The following is a 17522-nucleotide window of genomic DNA, read 5'->3' on the forward strand; positions in this document are numbered from 1 at the left end:
ATGCTTGAGTGCTCTGAACACAATGTCGGTTTAAATGAAGCAAGTTTACTCATTAGCAAAGCGAAAGTCATGAAGGGGTACTACTGTGAAAAAATTAAAATCTTGAGCTCGAGGGCGTAGTTATCAATAAAAAGACCCGTTTTTCATATAACTATTGGATTAAAAGATATATTTGTAAAGGAAGTATGAAAAAGGAAGTATAAAGGAGCCAAATTATATTGTAGAATTAGGGCTGTAAATGAGCCGAGTTTTGTTGAGTAGTGCATGTTCAAGCTTGACTCATCAGAAAAAATCAAAAGCTCGAGCTTGGCTTGAGCATGTGACAAGCCTAAAAATAGTGTTTGAGCTTGAGCTTATGGGAAAGCCAAAAAACTTGAGCTTGGCTTGACCTGACCTGGCTTGACTTGATTAATTAGTCAAGTCAAACTCAAACTTAATATCAAGCTCAAACTCGAGCCCAAGTCAAGTTTTTGAGCTTGAGATCTAAAAAAATTACATTATTAAATGCTTAAATCTCCAAAATTAAGAAAAAAGAAAAGGAAAATAGTATACTTATTTTATCATGCATCTAGTCTTACTTATTATTAACTATTATTCAAATCAATAATTTACATAATTAAATTTATTCATTCATAATTCCTTATCTACAACTTCAGTAATTGTTCAAAATATAATTTTTACATTCACGTTAGATGGTGAAGGACTAGAAAAATATTTGTTTGTAACTATTATGAATGAGAAATACTAATATGTTTTGCAACTTTATTTTAGATGATTGATAGAGAGGGATCATATGTAGCCTACTTAATTATATATTTATTTTTAAATGTAACTATAATCTAAGGTGGTTCTTGATTAGTTTAAAGGGAAGGAAAAAATTAAGGTAATATAGACAGTGGTCTCATGTTGGCCAAGTAATTATTAAGATATGTATAATGAGTATATTTAGCAAAAACATATAAACTTATAAATGAGTCTATGCTTGAATTGTTGTGTATCAAGTCTAATAACTCACAAGCTTACTCGTGAACAAATTTTTTTGCTTGGGCTTAGCTTGTTTATTAAACGAGTCTAAAACTAAGGATTAAATTTGGCTTATTTATAAACAAATAAATATGAACAAACTTTTTATTAAACCGAGCTCAAATTGTTCATGATTGTCTTGGTTCATTTACTACCTCACTGTCTAGCCGTGACGGGCGTGCCTTTATTCCAAAACAAACCATTGTATAAACGTAGTTGGGCCTCAAAACCTTAAACCAGCCCGAGTCTTGTAAATACCCAAATAGACCAAAAAACCCAAAGTCGTCCTTCTCCTCTGTTTCACTTCTCCACCGCTCGCTCGAAATCTGTAGGGGTTTCGCGAACCTTCCTTTCGCTGCTACATATACAACTTTACAATCTCATTGCAAAAGCCTTGAAAGCCTTTTCCTTTGTATCTCAGAGAAGAAGAAGAAGATTGTCTTTGTTTGTAGCGTTATTGTTAATCGTATTAATGGCTAAAGAAGGACCCAACTGGGATGGATTGCTCAAGTGGAGCCTCGCACACTCCGATGGCACTAACCCCAGTCGCAATTTAAGGTACCCCTCTTGTTCCTTTACGATTATTGTTAATTTAGAGTTTAAAATTTCTTTGGGTTTGTATGTATTAGAAACATGGGAAAAAGTAAAGGAGGCAACTTTGGGTTATAATCGAGGTTATAAGTGAAATTTGTATCAGTTTCTGCAATAATGTTCAATTTGAATTAAATTGGTGTTGATTAATTTCATTCATTTATGTATATTATCAGCGAGGAGGATCGAAAATGGTTCATGGAAGCGGTTCAAGCACAGAGTGTTGATGTTGTTAAGCGCATGAAAGAGATAACTCTTGTTATGCAAACTCCTGAGCAAGTCTTGGAGGCCCAAGGAGTTACTTCTGCTGATATAGAAGGTATTATATTACAAAAGCCTAGTTTTTTTTTTTTTTAAAATGTTTTAGTCACGTATTAATTTGGGTTTGGGTTCTGGTGTTTGTCAACTGGTAGATATGTTGGACGAGTTACAAGAGCACGTGGAGTCTATTGACATGGCCAATGGTAAAGTTCTTGCATTGTTTTTGTGAACTACTTCTTATGTGATGAGAAATTTGGGGATGCAGTTGCTTATGTCTTTGGTGCTTGCTTAAGTTATTATGTGTGAATGAGTGCATTGAGTATTGGAATATGTGCAATGTGACTATCTTGATCAATAATTGTGTCTTGTTGTTATTGTTATCTACTTTTTTATGAATGAATTGTCATCTACTTCTATTAGGTATATAACCAACGGGTTTGGCTTGTGTCCAATGCTTGAGTGCTCTGAATGCGAGCGACATCATGTGAACATGTCACATGTGCCCAAGATTGACCATGTGTCCGCATGGTGTCTCATCCCAGCACTTATGGCTTGTTTGGAAGTTTAGAGAGAGGAGGAGAGTAGAGGGGAGGGGAGTAGTGGGGAGGAGAGTAGAGGAAAATGATTCTCCTCTACCTTGTTTGGATGTTTTTAAAATTAGTAAGGGGGAAGGGAGTAATTAGCCCTTCCCATTGTGTAATTTTGTTAATATAATAAGGGTAAATTAGGTAATTTACTTGGTCAATAGTTTATGTACTTTACTCTCCCTCCAAATCTCTCCAATTTGGGGGAATTAAAAATGAGGGACTAGAGGGAGTTGAAACCCCTCCAAACCCTCCCCCTCCTTCCTTAAAAAACTTTCAAACAAGGTAATTAGATTACTCTCCCTCCCTCTACTCTACTCCCCCTCCTTTTTTAAACATCCAAACAGGCCATTAAGTACTGGACGGAAGTTTTTCCTATAATTAAAAAAAAAAAAAATTCTTTGTATTGTTAATTTATTTGGGAGTTTGCAATATTTCCACGGGATATATCCTTTCTGGAGTGGGTTCTTCTACCTCACTCTTTATATCTATGGAGGTATAAAGCTACTAACACCAGTATTTTGCCCCCCTTTTCTTAAGGATTGATGGATAGTGTTTGAGCCATTACTGGTTTATCATAAATGGCATTGCATATAATAACTTGAGGGGTCATTTTTTTGTTTCATTAGCCACTTATATACGCCTTTGCTCAAACTTTTTTCTCCCTCTTGTTTCATTAGCCATTTATATATTCTTGTTCTGCATGCTTTTTCTTTCCTTTGTCTTACAGTCTTACAGTCTTACTACTCTTTAGTTGAGTTAAAGAGAATTTGAAGGGTTGGTTTTTTGTGTAGCTAGCTACTTGTATATACTTGTTGTGCACACTTTTCCTATCCTTTGTTTTTAGTTGTGTCAAGAGTATGCCTCATGTTTTGGCTGTTAATGCTTATGCTACAGATCTTCACTCAATTGGTGGTTTGGTTCCTCTCCTTGGTTACCTGAAAAACTCCCACTCAAATATTCGTGCAAAGGCTGCAGAAGTTGTAACAACTATTGTCCAGAATAATCCCCGTAGTCAACAACTAGTCATGGAAGCAAATGGTTTAGAACCTCTCCTTTCTAATTTTACTTCAGACCCTGATGTGACTGTTCGAACCAAAGCACTTGGGGCAATATCTTGTGAGTGACTTCAGTTCTATGATGAACTTATTTTTTTCTGTTAACCATATAATTGCTTGGGCTTAGACTGATATACTTGTAAATTTTGCTTTGGGGTTGACTCTTCAGCTTTAATCCGACATAACAAACCAGGTGTTACAGCATTCCGTCTAGCAAATGGTTATGCAGCCTTGAGAGATGCTTTAGGTTCTGAAAATGTGAGATTTCAAAGGTAATAATGTAAAAAGTAATCAGTTTATATGGTCATTTTCTTTTTGAGTCAGAAATGAATATATAGTCTGATATTTCATTGTTTATTGTGAATAGCATTTGTTGCTGCAGAATTATACACTATTAAAAAAGAAAGAAAATTATTACACTTTTATACCATTATTTTTTGGATTTGTTTTCATTTTGGTTATTGAAGATTTTCATAACAGCAACTCTGTGATGTATGCATCCAGCTTTAGCTTGATTACTAGACACCAGATCTTCAAAGCTTGATGATGATAAAGAACTTGATTACGAAACCATAGGTGTACATACAGCTCTCTAAACTTATTTAGGTCATCCCAAAGCAATCCTTTTATACTTTAGCAAGTAGAGGTTTGAAATTATAGAGATTTAACGACTTATTGGACCTCATTTGGATTCAAGATTTGCTATTCTTGATTGATCGAAGAGCTATTGTGAGGCTATCGAGCCACTCTTGATCGATCAACTAGCTGTCAAGTAGGTGACAAGATTCTAGTAACTTTTGTTCTCTTTAGTTGTTATGGGCTTGAGATTTTGACTTCAAATGCACTCTAATAACATATTAAACTCAACTATTCATTCACGGTTTGGAGAAATTATACAATTCCCAGACAAGTGATGTGGTCTACCATTCCAGTAAAAGACTCCCACCTAGTTAAAATTACTAAGTCAGTATTCAGTTTTTATTTAAAACTCCACAATTTTAAACAAGTGGGAGTCTTTTACTGGAATGGTAGACCACATCACTTGTTCACCATGAGAACCTTATAATTTCTCCACGGTTTGCCAACCTACATCTTGTGGACCTAATATTTTAGAAATTAGATTATTACAACAATAAAAAGAAATAAATAAACTTCTTTAAAAAAATTATATACTCTTGGTGGTTAAATTTTATTTAGAGTGTTTTTTAAATTTTTTGAAATTTTGGCAATAGAGATTCAAGAGAAAGAGAATTATTTCAATGTACTTAATACTTTAGTGTGTCACATGATACCAAGAGAATAATTTATATAATAAAATAAAAAGAAGGTGTCCACTTTTTTTCTTTCTTTTTTTCTTTTTTTTTTTTTTTGAGGAAAAGAAAGTGTCGGCTTGGTGCAATTACATGTAAAACATAATTTTTATTATATAGTATACGATATTGTTAGAACATGAGCTTATAAAATATCATGGTCCGAGGGAGGGGGGTCGAGGAGGGGGCAATTGCCCCCTTGACCTTCTCAAAAAGGATATTTGCCCCTTCTGACAGAAACAATTTTTTTAGTTTTTACTGGTTATATATGTATTAGCTACTTGTCAATAAGATGACAATTTTACATTTTTTTTTTTTTTTTGGCTGAATAAGACAATTTACGTTCACAAAGTAGTGAAGCTTATTAAATATAAGTCCCACCTACTAGTACATTGGTTTTGCACACTACTTTGTCGAATAGGACTGGAAAAAAAATATAATAATACCAAACCGCAGCACCTCAACAATCGGCCTCTTATTCACAATTTTTTTTTTCTCTTCTTATCAATCATTTTCAGTTTCAACCTGAGTTTTTGTTGTTCTTAAAAAAAAAAAGCCTTAGTTTTTGCTATAAACTCAAACGTCTACATTACATTTTAAAAGCATTCATGGCATTGGGTAACATATACAACTTCATAGTAATATGTCCAGGTCAAATTCTAAATGAGCTCATATTGAAATAGATTTTGCAATTGAGTAAATTAAATTAGGAATGAAAAAATTGAATTAAAGTGAAATTTTATATTAGATTATGTATGACAATGACTTTGGCATATAGTCATTTATTTATTTTGTTACGATTAATATTTCTTAGATTAATTTTACCTTTAATCTTGACCCTCCTGACTTGAATTCCTAGTTCTGTCACTGTAAATTATATAATTTTTTATGAATATTTTTGTGACAACAACTAGATGATTTATTATAATTTACCCAAGTCTTTGATTAAAGACAGCCACTCGATATAAAGAGAATATAGCCACTTATTACAAAGAAAAAATAACCACTTATGACTAGTTGCAACTATAATTTTTAAGACTCATCTTTTATTATAAAGTATACTGGTCGTTATTATAATAGTGGAAAGTTCAACAAGAATTATTTTTATATCATACTTACATGTTTAACAATAAGTGTTAATAAATTAAAATTTCAAATTAGAGATTTTGTTGAAAATAACTTGTAAACATGATTTAATCACAATTTATTAAGTATTAGGTTGCTTTATGGAAAAAGGTAGTGAGCTTCCACTTAATTTAAACCAATGAAGTTTAGCACTATTTGTACGTAATTCTGAAAACTTCAACGATTTGAAAAAAAAAATGTACATTTTTAAGAACTTATGTGTAAATATTAGAAGAAGTTGATAAAAGTTTTTTTTTATAATAAAAAATCATTTTTTTAAGAAAATATTAATAAAAAATCATTTAACATATCGTTAAATGTGGTAAAGGGTTTACCTTCTATTCATAAAACTAAAGAAATATGATTGAGCTATTAGAAAAAAATGTAAGATCACGGTGATGTATGTGCAATACAATTTCAGATTTTATTTATGTTTTGTTACTAAATTGTAATAATTATTTCATTCAAGTTTCCATGTATTAATTGTAACGTTGATTTGTATCTAATGTGCCTAAAGTTCCTGAAAAGAAAATTAAATAAATAAATAAAAATTGCCCAAAGTTATTTTCTAAACAATACAAACCAAAAACATTGAGCTCGTTGATGATACGTCTTAAACAGCACAAAAACATTGAACTCATTGATGAAACAACAAGTGAGAGCAGCCAGGGCCGCCAGGCTGCTGGCTTTTCAGTAAAGAAACATTTTAATGCTAAATCCGCTACTTAAGCTGGGTGATTCACTGACCAGGCAATTAATTTGTACACATTCTTATAACAGATTTCTTATTTTTATTCAAATCAGCAATTAATTTGTACACGTTCTTATAACAGATTTCTTAGTATTCTCAAAAGAAAAAACAGTAGGCTAATTTCACATTAAAAAATAAGTGCAAGTTATAGAAGTTTAAAGCATGTATTGTGTATTCAAGAATTATGCCATTTGAATATACACAACTACTAATTTCTTTAAAACTTCCCCCCTCTCCCTTGTGCGTGTCTTAAAATACTTAATATTCTAAAAATAAAAACAAAAAAATAAAAACAATGGGTTAATCCCACATTGAAAAATGAGTGTGAGTTATAGAAGTTTAAAACTTGTGTTATGTATTCAAGAATTAGGCCTTTTTGGATATATATATCACTACTAGTTTCTTTATAACTTTCTCCCATCTCCCTTGTCTGTATGTGTTAAAGTACTTTGTATTCTCAAAAAAAAAAAAAAAAAAAGTGAGTTAATCCCACATTGAAAAATGAGTGTGAGTTATAGAAGTTTAAAACCTGTGCTGTGTATCTAAGAATTAGACCCTTTTGGATATACACCACTGTTAGTTTCTTTAAAATCTTCTCCCCTTTCCCCTTGTGTGTGTGTTAAAATACTTAGTATTCTCAAAAGAAAAAAATAGTAAATTAATCTCACATTGAAAAATGAGTATGATTTATAAAAGTTTAAAGCATGTGCTGTGTATCCAAGAGTTAGACCATTTTGGATATACACCACTACTAATTTCTTTAAAACATTCTCCCCTCTCTCCTTGTGTGTGTGTGTGTTAAAATACTTACTATTCTCAAAAGAAAAAACAATGAGGTTAATTTTACATTGAAAAATGAGTTTGAGTTATAAAAGTTTAAAGTTTGTGCTGTGTATCAAAGAGTTAGGCCTTTTTGAATATACACCACTGTTAGTTTCTTTAAAACCTTCTTTCATCTCCCCTTGTATATGTGTGTGTTAAAATCAGTATTCTCAATATATATATATATATAAATCAAATGTTAATCAAATAAAAAATTCATTAAAAAAATGCTAATCAAGTAGTACCAATCAATAAGTAGGCTCTTAACTCATTCAAATCAGCATTAGCTATACGATAGCAAATGCTAATCAAATAGTAGTACCAAAGTCAGAGAGCAACAAGAGACACTTGCAGTTACATCCACTAGAGAGATCGAACTCAAATGGTTTTAAGAGATCTACCAAAAAAAAAAATATATATATATATATTATTAAAAAGCCATTATGGAAATTGATTAACCAGCCATGATGACTTCAACGCCCGATAAACAACTGCGCCTCCTCGGTTCGCGAAGCGTCAGACAGTGATGAGGGTTGTAACGCTTGGCCAGATCCAGCGCGCCTTTTCAGGGCGCATTAATGAAATCCTGCAACGCCCCTGACGTCACTTCACTGAACCCGTAACGTGCTCTCTTTGGAGTTCCTTGATTCACGTCGTGCACCGAGCATAAATCAAGGGGGGGCTAATGTGCAGCACCCGAAGTGTTGGGCCTACTCAACCCCAAGTCTCCGTCCCCAAAACACGCGGTCTTTGGGCCCAATCCTCATTCGCCCTAAGGCCCAACCCTTGCTATCACAGCTCGGGGGTGCCGAGCTTCACTAGTAAGTTATGATCGGCATAATTTCTACCGAGCACATCCGGGGGTGTCATTGAACGGCACGTCAACTTTGTTCGGCTCAAAGAAGGCCTTCCAAACGCCGCCACCTCGCTCTAACCTGATGCGGGCACCAAGTCCCAAAGCCACCCAGGCCTAGACTCCCACTTACCATCCCCCTAATTGGACCTTCCGTAGCACTAAGCGCGCCCTGACTCTGCCGAGCTGCCAACGAATGTGGGCACCAAGTCCCAAAGCCACCCATACCTAACCTCCCATTTAGAGAAAACCCTACTGGACCCTCTGTTGCACAAACATGAGAGCATTAATAACCCTCGCCTGAGCTGAGCACTATAAATAAGAGGGAAGGAAAAGAAAGAAGGGTTGGTCAGAAAAAGGGGAGGAAAGAGAACAGGGGTAATAGAGAAGAAAAATAGAGTCTTGAGAGGAGTTGGGAGAAAAGATTGTGTCGCCGAGAAGGAGAAAGGTGATCTCAGTGAGTCCTTGGTTGTAGGACTACCCATAGTAGGAAATTCAGCCCAACAAACAAATAAGTTGTGAGCCCAAGTGGGGTTGAGCCCATTGGCCTCATTTGCGACCCGCACAGTAACTATTTTTCCTACTTTTCTTATTATTAGATACTCTTAAAATAAAGTAACAATGTACATCCCTTTTTCACATAAATAATGGATTACATTAAGAATAAAATTAGTGAACTTAGTATTATGTAAGAGAGATAAACAAGTATTATGTATTCACATCGTTGTACTTTCAGAGGGAAAATTATTAGATACTTCCGGAGTACTATAAATGCGTACTCCCTCCTCTCACATGAATGGTGAGTCTCACCATAAATTTAATTAGTAGGACCTATTATTTATGTGAGAGAAGGGAGTGCATTTATGGTATTCTAGGAGTACATAATAATTTCCTCTTTAGAGACTATTTTATTATTACTCATATTTTTATACCTTGATATTAATTTTTTTTTACTTGTTATTATGCCTTTCAATTCCTATATCATTTGTATATAGCTCAAAAGAATCAACTAGAAAACAGAATAATAAGTTGTGATAAATTATCTTAAAATATTATCCACTGAAACAATAACATATTTATATATATACACACACCGTATACATCTACTCTGCAACTGTAATTACGAACACGTTAGGGTAAATGTAATGTCAAAGTTGACTAAATAATTGAATGACACGTTATTTTTTAAAATTATAAAGTTTAAACAACCGAATATATAGCTGGAATAGCTCAGTTGGTTAGAGCGTGTGGCTGTTAACCACAAGGTCGGAGGTTCAAGCCCTCCTTCTAGCGCTGAAAAACTATTACTTTTTTGGCCTTATGTTCTAGATATGTTATTTTTTCTACCTTTGTGCTGAAAACCAATGAAATATATATTATTCTTTAGCACTCCCAGCATTCATATGTTATTTTTCTGCCATTTCAGGACCAATAATTTCGTATTGAATTCATTTTCCTAAAAAAAAAAATCATTTTGCAAACATATAATAATAAATAAATAAAATCATAAAGGTAAATTTTCAAATGAAACTATTTATTCTAGGGTAGTGAATTTACTTATAATTAACCATTTTAACCCATTTTACACGAAAGGGTTTATTTTTTTAATAAAAGATGTATAATCTCTATCATAAAACTCTAAACTTTTGACAAAAGGATATAAAATATTTCATGATAAAAAAATTAATGAATGAATAATAACGGAATAACCAACCATGTCAAAGTTATTAAAAATTGAAAAACTTATTTTTTTAATTTAGTAAATTATTAAACACTTAAATATACTGCTGGAATAGCTCAGTTGGTTAGAGCGTGTGGCTGTTAACCACAAGGTCGGAGGTTCAAGCCCTCCTTCTAGCGTTTTTTACCCATTTTACACACAAGGGTTTTTGTTTTAAAATACAAAATTGTATAATTTCTATCTTATTAAAATATTTATAAAAGAATAAAAAAAAAACTATTGAAGATGGTAAGAACATTTTGCTGCCAATAATATTGTTAACCATTAACATCTTTTTTTTTAATATTTTATTTATATAATTTTAGAGGTTTGTTAGAAAAACAAAAATACTCTAAAGTCGTTACGATTATGGAATGAAATTTCATCTAAACTCTTTTTGAGGTTCAAGCCATCCTTCTAGCGTTTTTTACCCATTTTACACAAGTTTTTACCCATTTTACACGCAAGGGTTTTTGTTTTAAAATACAAAATTGTATAATTTCTACCTTATTAAAATATTTATAAAAAAAACAAAAAAAAAAACTATTGAAGATGGTAAGAACATTTTGCTGCCAATAATATTGTTAACCATTAATGTCTTTTTTTTTTTAATCTTTTATTTATATAATTTTAGAGGTTTGTTAGAAAAACAAAAATACTCTAAAGTCGTTACGATTTTGGAATGAATTTCATCTAAACTCTTTTAGAGAAATGCAATGTCCACAACTTTTTTACAACATTTTCACAACAAATCTTATGTGGCAAATTGTTACGGGCTGTTATTGGTGGAATAGAAAAGTAATTTCAATGGTAAATTCAAATTAAAACCAATAACAATTAACCACCTATGATTTGTTGTAAAAATGTTGTGGACGTAACACTTCTCAAACAAATATGTTAAAAAAATGTGGTTGGGAATATTGTCCAAATCCAAACTAAGCCTGTTCACAGGTCAATTTGGGTCTTGTTTGTTCCTAACTTGGAACTGACCCAATTACTTCGAGTCTACCATTTATGGACCTGTTGCCGACCAGTAAAAGGGGTCGGTTTGGGTGATTAAACCTCCTCAGATACTAGTCGATCATCGGTCAGGGTTGAAATTTACAGAACTATACCGAAATTTGCTGAAATCCACCAGATATGTACCAAATCGAGCCGGATATATTGAGATATGGTCAGATCATGATGAGATCTCGCCAGATCTTGAAGAGATCAGGCCATTTCTTAACTAATCGGACTAAAACGACTGGTGAAACGCTTTCATTGGTGGAAAACGACTACTTTTCTGGTGTAATATAGTTGAGACACTTTTTTTTTTTTTTTTTTAGATTTTTCATGTTCAAACCTGCCAACCAACCCAGCGGTCTCGAGTTCTAGGGGTGGAGACCCATCGCCGACTTGTCACCGGCCTCAGGTCGGCCGGTTCTCAGATTAAATCGATCGGGTTGGCCAGGTGGGTCAGTTGACGGGCTCGTTTGGACACCCCTAATCCAAACACATATTCTAATGTTGTGTTTGAAATGAAAGGAAGAGGAGGGAAGAGAAAAGAAATTGGCAGAAAGGGTTGTATTTCCATTGTTTAGTTGGCTGGAGAGATGAGAAAACAAAGCAAATGAAATTCATCTAGGCCCACCTTTTCCAATCCACTAAAATTGGGCAGAAGTGGAGAGAAAGGTGTATCAGGGAGATCAGCTATATTTCTTGACTTTTTATTGCTTTTAGAATTACAATTTTGCCTATTAGCCTTTTACTCTCTTCTCCACTTAATGAGGGTATAAAAGTAAAAAATAATTTCTTTTGAAAATTTCCATTTTTTTTCAAACCAAACAAATAAAAAAAGGAACAATTTCTTTTTCTTTTTTTTTTTCCTTTTCCATTCTCCTCCCTACTTCCAAACATATGCAAGGAAAACATTTATTTTTTCCTTTCTTTATCATTTATTTTCTCCTTAATAATTTTTTTTTTCTCTTCCTCCATTTACAACCAAACACATAGTAAGTTTTCGCTCAAATTAAAATTTTAAAAAAAAAAAAATCCAAATGCATATTAGTGGAGATTATAATAAAAAATTAAAATCAATAACAAATTGAGGATTGCAAGTATTCTAACTATCTACGCAATAACTCTCCTTATCATCCATCACTATATTTCTTCCTTGCCATCTTCTTTCGTTCAATCTAAGAAGTTGTCATAATCTCCCCCTATAAATCCTTTAATCCTTCAACAAATTTTATAATTAATATATATACTCCAAAGCTTTCATCATTACTTAATTTTTTTACATTACGGGTGAATGAACACTTGACAATGTCTAAAAAGTGTGACAACATAATTTGGCCCTTACTTCTTGTGAGAATTGCGACTCGAATGGACTGCATTTTAGTTTCTTTTCTTTAGTGGATAAAGAGATGGAATCTCGTAAATGCAAATTTCAAGGTGAAGATTTTATTATCAATAATGATTCCTCATGATCTAAGGGCCTGTTTAGTTGTATTGTTTAAATAACAGTTTTCATTGTTTAAATAATACAATACATATTTTCACAACACTTAAACAACGTTACTAGAACAACATTACCAAACAGGCCCTTAAGAACTAACAATGGAATTGTTACATAGGTACAATGGATATTATAAAATAGTTTACCTAATAAGCATCCAATCAATAACAAAAGTAGAAAATTAATATAAAGAATAAAGAACTCCATGTGCAAAAGATCGACATAATTCTAATGCTAATAGCAAAACATAAATTTAAGTTAGTCATAAGAAAAATAAACAAGCATACCTGAACAATGAAAATATGCAATGCACTCTAATTTGGGATCAAAATGAAATATTTCACATGTCATTATAGAAATTCAAATTAACCATCAAATATGAAAATTCAATAATAAAACCTATATTTTATTGCTTTATGCAAATTAATCTAATTTCTTCAACAATGTGAAGGCACGATGCTTTTATTTACTGATAAAGTATGAAATTAGTAGGCCGCAAGTTCCGAACACTAAGGCAGATCAACAACATGAAAAAGAAAGAAAGACTACCGGAGTTGACCGGGTGGAACCAGTCAAGGATCCTTTGACAATTAAGTCATTTTTTCTCTCAATAACTTAAGTATGAAAAGTGGATGAATAATTGTGCATACCTTTACTTGGTGAAGTTTGGTCCCCTTTTATAGAGAGTTTGGAGTGGGTCTACTTGTTAGGTGCCACTATTATCGTGGAAGATGTGTGACCTTAGTAGGAAGAGTGGGGTGAATTTTGGGGAATTCACCCCACATTTTGGAATAGTGGATCATGGTGTAACTGTTCTTGATTTGCAGAGAACACCTTAGAATTTACTATAAGTGTTCATCCATCATCTATAGGCTCTAGTCTTTAGATGACTTGTCTTCTACTTAGTCGAACCTGCCCATTCTTGGTGCTATTGCTTTGTTCTTTCCTTCTGGATGATCATCTTGGACAGACGTTGTAAGGACACGTTTTGCAACCCAAGCCCAAGATGTATGGGATCTTAGCTCAGTGAGCCTATTATAATAAATTTGTAGAAAGTGGGTTGGAGAACTAGGCTCTAATGAATTTGACAACGATTAGTATGGATTTAAAAGATGATCAAGCACGAACAAGGAAAATAGAGTTGAATCTATTCACTGTCCGAGGAGATATTTTTTATATAAATCAATAATAATAGGGTACAAATACAATTTTGATTGGTACAATACTTCTCTCTATTTTTCTAATCCTTTTCTCATGGAGGGTCTATTATATATCTCCATTTGGACTATCTTGACCCTACACTTGTTGATCATTTGAGCCCTTACTCAAGTGTTTGTCCCATCAGACACTCCTTCTGGCTTTCTGTGAGTTGTGGTAGCAAAGGCAGCACTGTTCAGGAGTTTTCTCCACATAAATGTGGCTAGAAAAGTAGCTGCAGTGCATTTAATGTAGTAGTAGCAATTTTCCTTTAGATATTTTTGGTTTCTCTTCCTTCTCGTATATTCGTGAGGCACATCCCTATCACTGGAACTTTTGTGAAGGTCATGTTTATCGCCAGAATACATATCTGAGCCACGTTTGTTATAGCCGTAGATGAATTCTTCCTTGGACCGCCTTCCACTCCTTTCTTTTTTATGAGACTCTAAACTAGAATCCGTTATAACTATTTATCCCTCCTTGGGCAAGCCAACGTCCTTGGATAAAGCCCAAGGCCCAATATATAATTTTAGGCCCTTATCCCTACAGACGTTATTTACTTGGATGACTCTTATAGATGATATATACTTTTTCTTTTTTTGGACTGAGACGATACATACTTTTTAGTAGCCCATCATTTACAAAATTACCATTATGCTTTTAAAAAACATAAAATGAGTGTTGAAAATGTCTTTTTGGTGTTCTTTAAAAAGGGTTTAGCTTACTTCTAGTACTTTGCAAAAAAGAATCTCTTTTTGTTTTAATGAGTAACTGCCACATCATCCACTAACTAATAAAAGGCAGAGATTAAAACTCACTACAACTTGCCATTGTATATTTAAAATAAAAAGACATGTCCAATTAAAAAAGTACGGGAAGTAAGCCAAACCCCTCCAAAAATACATTTGTATAGCAAAATTGAGTCATCATTTTTTTTTGGTAGAAATGGGAGATCTTTTTTAATTATAAAAGACTTTATACATCAACAACTATATCCGGCCTTCGGGCACACAATCTACTACTCCCTAGGCCTACCATATCCCTTACAAAACACAGATACACAAAACTAGGACAAGTGTTATAGATAGTCAAAACTTGATGTTGGTGGTTTCCCCGTTTCACGAGAGCATTAGCGCATGCGTTTGCTTCACGGTAGATGTGGTGCACCTGAACCTCCCATGCCTGCACCATAAGGCTTCTGCAATCACATAATAAAAAGGAAATACATTAGGAGGGAAATTAGAATTCTCCTTAGTTAACCAGGATAAGACTATCATAGAATCAATTTCAAGTTGGATAAATTTAAATCCCAAGTCCCATGCCAACATAAGGCCCTGACGAACTGTTCCCAATTCTGCCATATTGTTAGTCATAATGCCCATATTTAAAGAAAAACCTAATATCCATACCCTGGAGCTATCTCTTAGAAGGTTCCCTGCACTTACCATTCCTGGGTTGTCTAAAGAACTACCATCCGTGTTTAGCTTTATAAATGGTTTGGCTGGAGCAGTCCACTTAATAGTTTGAGAGACCTTACTTTGGACTGGTTTATCAGGGCCGACTAAATAAAAAAATTCGATAGCGGCCTGACCCGTTTTATAGATTAGTCTATGCTGGGAGCTAGATTGATTGTGAAATATACACTTATTTCGGGCTAGCCATAGGTGCCAACATAGAAATGGAAAGTATATTTTCCAAGGCAGTTGTTGGTGCAAGATAACGGCATTACTAGTCGCATTGGTCTGCAAACAGGATTGTAAGGGTAATTGAAAGAATGTAAGTGGTAGGATACCCAGTGATTGACACTAGACCTCCTTAGCCCATGGCAATCTCTTAAAATATGGATCATTGTTTTAGGAATATTGCATATAGGACAGTGATCACTTATGTGTGGTCAAGAAAAAGCTAAATACTGCCTTGTAGGAACCCGATTGTGCATGGCTTTCCAAATGAATAATTGGATCTTTTTGGGACATTGTAGCTTCCAGATCCAGTTCCGTAGAGGTTTTTCGCTAGGCACATTTTTTGTTTGGTATAGATATTTCAAGGCTAAATTGATTAAGCAAATACCATTATTATTGGGCCACACAAAGGAATTAGGGATCCTAGTAAACTGTGCTACATGAATACCTCTAATAAGTTGCTCAATTTGTTTTGGGAATGGCATTTGAAGGTAGTCTAAATTCTAGGCATGGTTATTGCGTAATGAGCTAACTAGACACTGTTCTTCATTTGGCAATAATGGCCTGACAATGCGACTTTGGAGGGTTTCCCCAAGAATCCAGTTATCCTGCCATACCCGTATATGTTGGCCATCTCTTAAGATCCATTTCATACCATGCCAGAGCCATTGTGTGTCTTCATGCAAGGCTTTCCAAATATAGGAGCCTTGCAGATTACGGAAACTATCAAAGATGTTCGTGTTTGGAAAATATTTGGCTTTTAAAACTTGAGCCCATAACATATTGGGTTACTAATGAAGTCACCAGGCCTAGTTCATAAGAATTGTCATGTTCATATGGCAAGTCGATTGTAAACCCAGACCCCCTGCGTTCTTGGGAATCGTAATAGTTTCCTAACTTACCGTATGACATCTTCTCTGCTAATTCGTATCTCCCCATTAGTGTCTAATGTTCGGCTAACTTTTTGGGGAAGCAGGGTTGTTTGCATGGCAGGGATAGGGATAGAAGCCACCAAGAATTTGATTAATGTAATCCTGCAAGTCATTGTAAGATATTTGGCTTGCTAACCTTCAATTATCTTTTGGATTTTATCAACTAAAATTTGATATGCGTTGGTCTTTCATCGTGTGGTAAAGATGGCAGTCCCTAGATATGTGCCTATTTGCATCGTAATTGGTAATCAAAGATTCCTGCAATAAGAGCCTTCAATCTCTGATGAGTATTAGGTGAAAACCAGATACAAGATTTATGGGCACTGATAATTTTGCCTGACGAAAGATAGAATTTCTGTAAAATGCTTTGAAGGTTTTGGCATTCAGTTAACTTAACTTTGGTGAACAAAAATATACCATATGCAAAAAATAGATGAGATATTCAAATTTGGCCTCGGAATCCTATGAGGTGGATCTTTCTATCCCGAACTACCTCTTCTAAAAGCATGGAAAGGCATTCCAAGTACAAAATAAAGAGGTATGGGGATAGCAGATCTCCCTAGCACACTTCCTTACTTGGAATCACTTTCGGCAATGGAGCTCCATTCCACTGAATATGATATCGTGTTGTTATTATCATGTTCATAATCAATTTAATTAAAACTGGTGGAACTTGAAAAAATTTAACAAATTCCTAAATAAACAACCCCTCTAATCGATCATAAGTTTTCTCAAGGTCTAATTTGAGCGTTACATACCCATTTTACCCTCTTTTATGCACCATTGTACGAATAATTTCCAGAGCTAAAATAATATATATATATATATATTGATGCTGAACAGAATCAGTAGGCTGGACACTTCAGCTTTGATGGGTTGAAAGTTGTAGTGAAGGCCTGCGAAAAATGAACACACTATCAAAGGAGACCGAGGTAGATCAGCCTAAGACCCTCCGATGACTAAGTTAGTTTCTCACAAGAATGGAGTTCTAACTGTATTAGAGTAAAATATTAGAATGTTCTTACCTTTGCTTGATTTAGACCGGTCCTTATATAAAGAACCTTGGAGCAGTTATTTGGTTTAGTAACTTCTCCAAGATTCGTGGAAATTAGG

General features: G+C 34.0%; 1 protein-coding gene and 2 non-coding genes across 3 annotated transcripts; all 3 read left to right on the forward strand.

The window, feature by feature from the left end:
• Positions 1-1272: 1272 nt before the first annotated feature.
• LOC112030881 (hsp70 nucleotide exchange factor fes1) lies at positions 1273-3872 on the forward strand. The gene is made up of 5 exons (XM_065778746.1): positions 1273-1581; positions 1791-1933; positions 2028-2078; positions 3357-3578; positions 3687-3872. The coding sequence occupies exons 1-5, from the start codon at positions 1496-1498 to the stop codon at positions 3791-3793; spliced, it is 609 nt and encodes a 202-aa protein (XP_065634818.1). The 5' UTR covers positions 1273-1495; the 3' UTR covers positions 3794-3872.
• A 5725-nt stretch (positions 3873-9597) lies between these two features.
• On the forward strand, positions 9598-9671 carry TRNAN-GUU (transfer RNA asparagine (anticodon GUU)). Its single transcript has one exon. It is a non-coding gene; the product is annotated as a tRNA-Asn (tRNA).
• Positions 9672-10164: 493 nt separating this feature from the next.
• Positions 10165-10238, forward strand: TRNAN-GUU (transfer RNA asparagine (anticodon GUU)). Its single transcript has one exon. It is a non-coding gene; the product is annotated as a tRNA-Asn (tRNA).
• Positions 10239-17522: the final 7284 nt, after the last annotated feature.

The sequence above is a fragment of the Quercus suber genome, unplaced genomic scaffold (genome assembly GCF_002906115.3).
Source record: "Quercus suber isolate HL8 unplaced genomic scaffold, Cork oak 2.0 scaffold_11, whole genome shotgun sequence".
In the NCBI taxonomy this organism is placed as follows: domain Eukaryota; kingdom Viridiplantae; phylum Streptophyta; class Magnoliopsida; order Fagales; family Fagaceae; genus Quercus; species Quercus suber.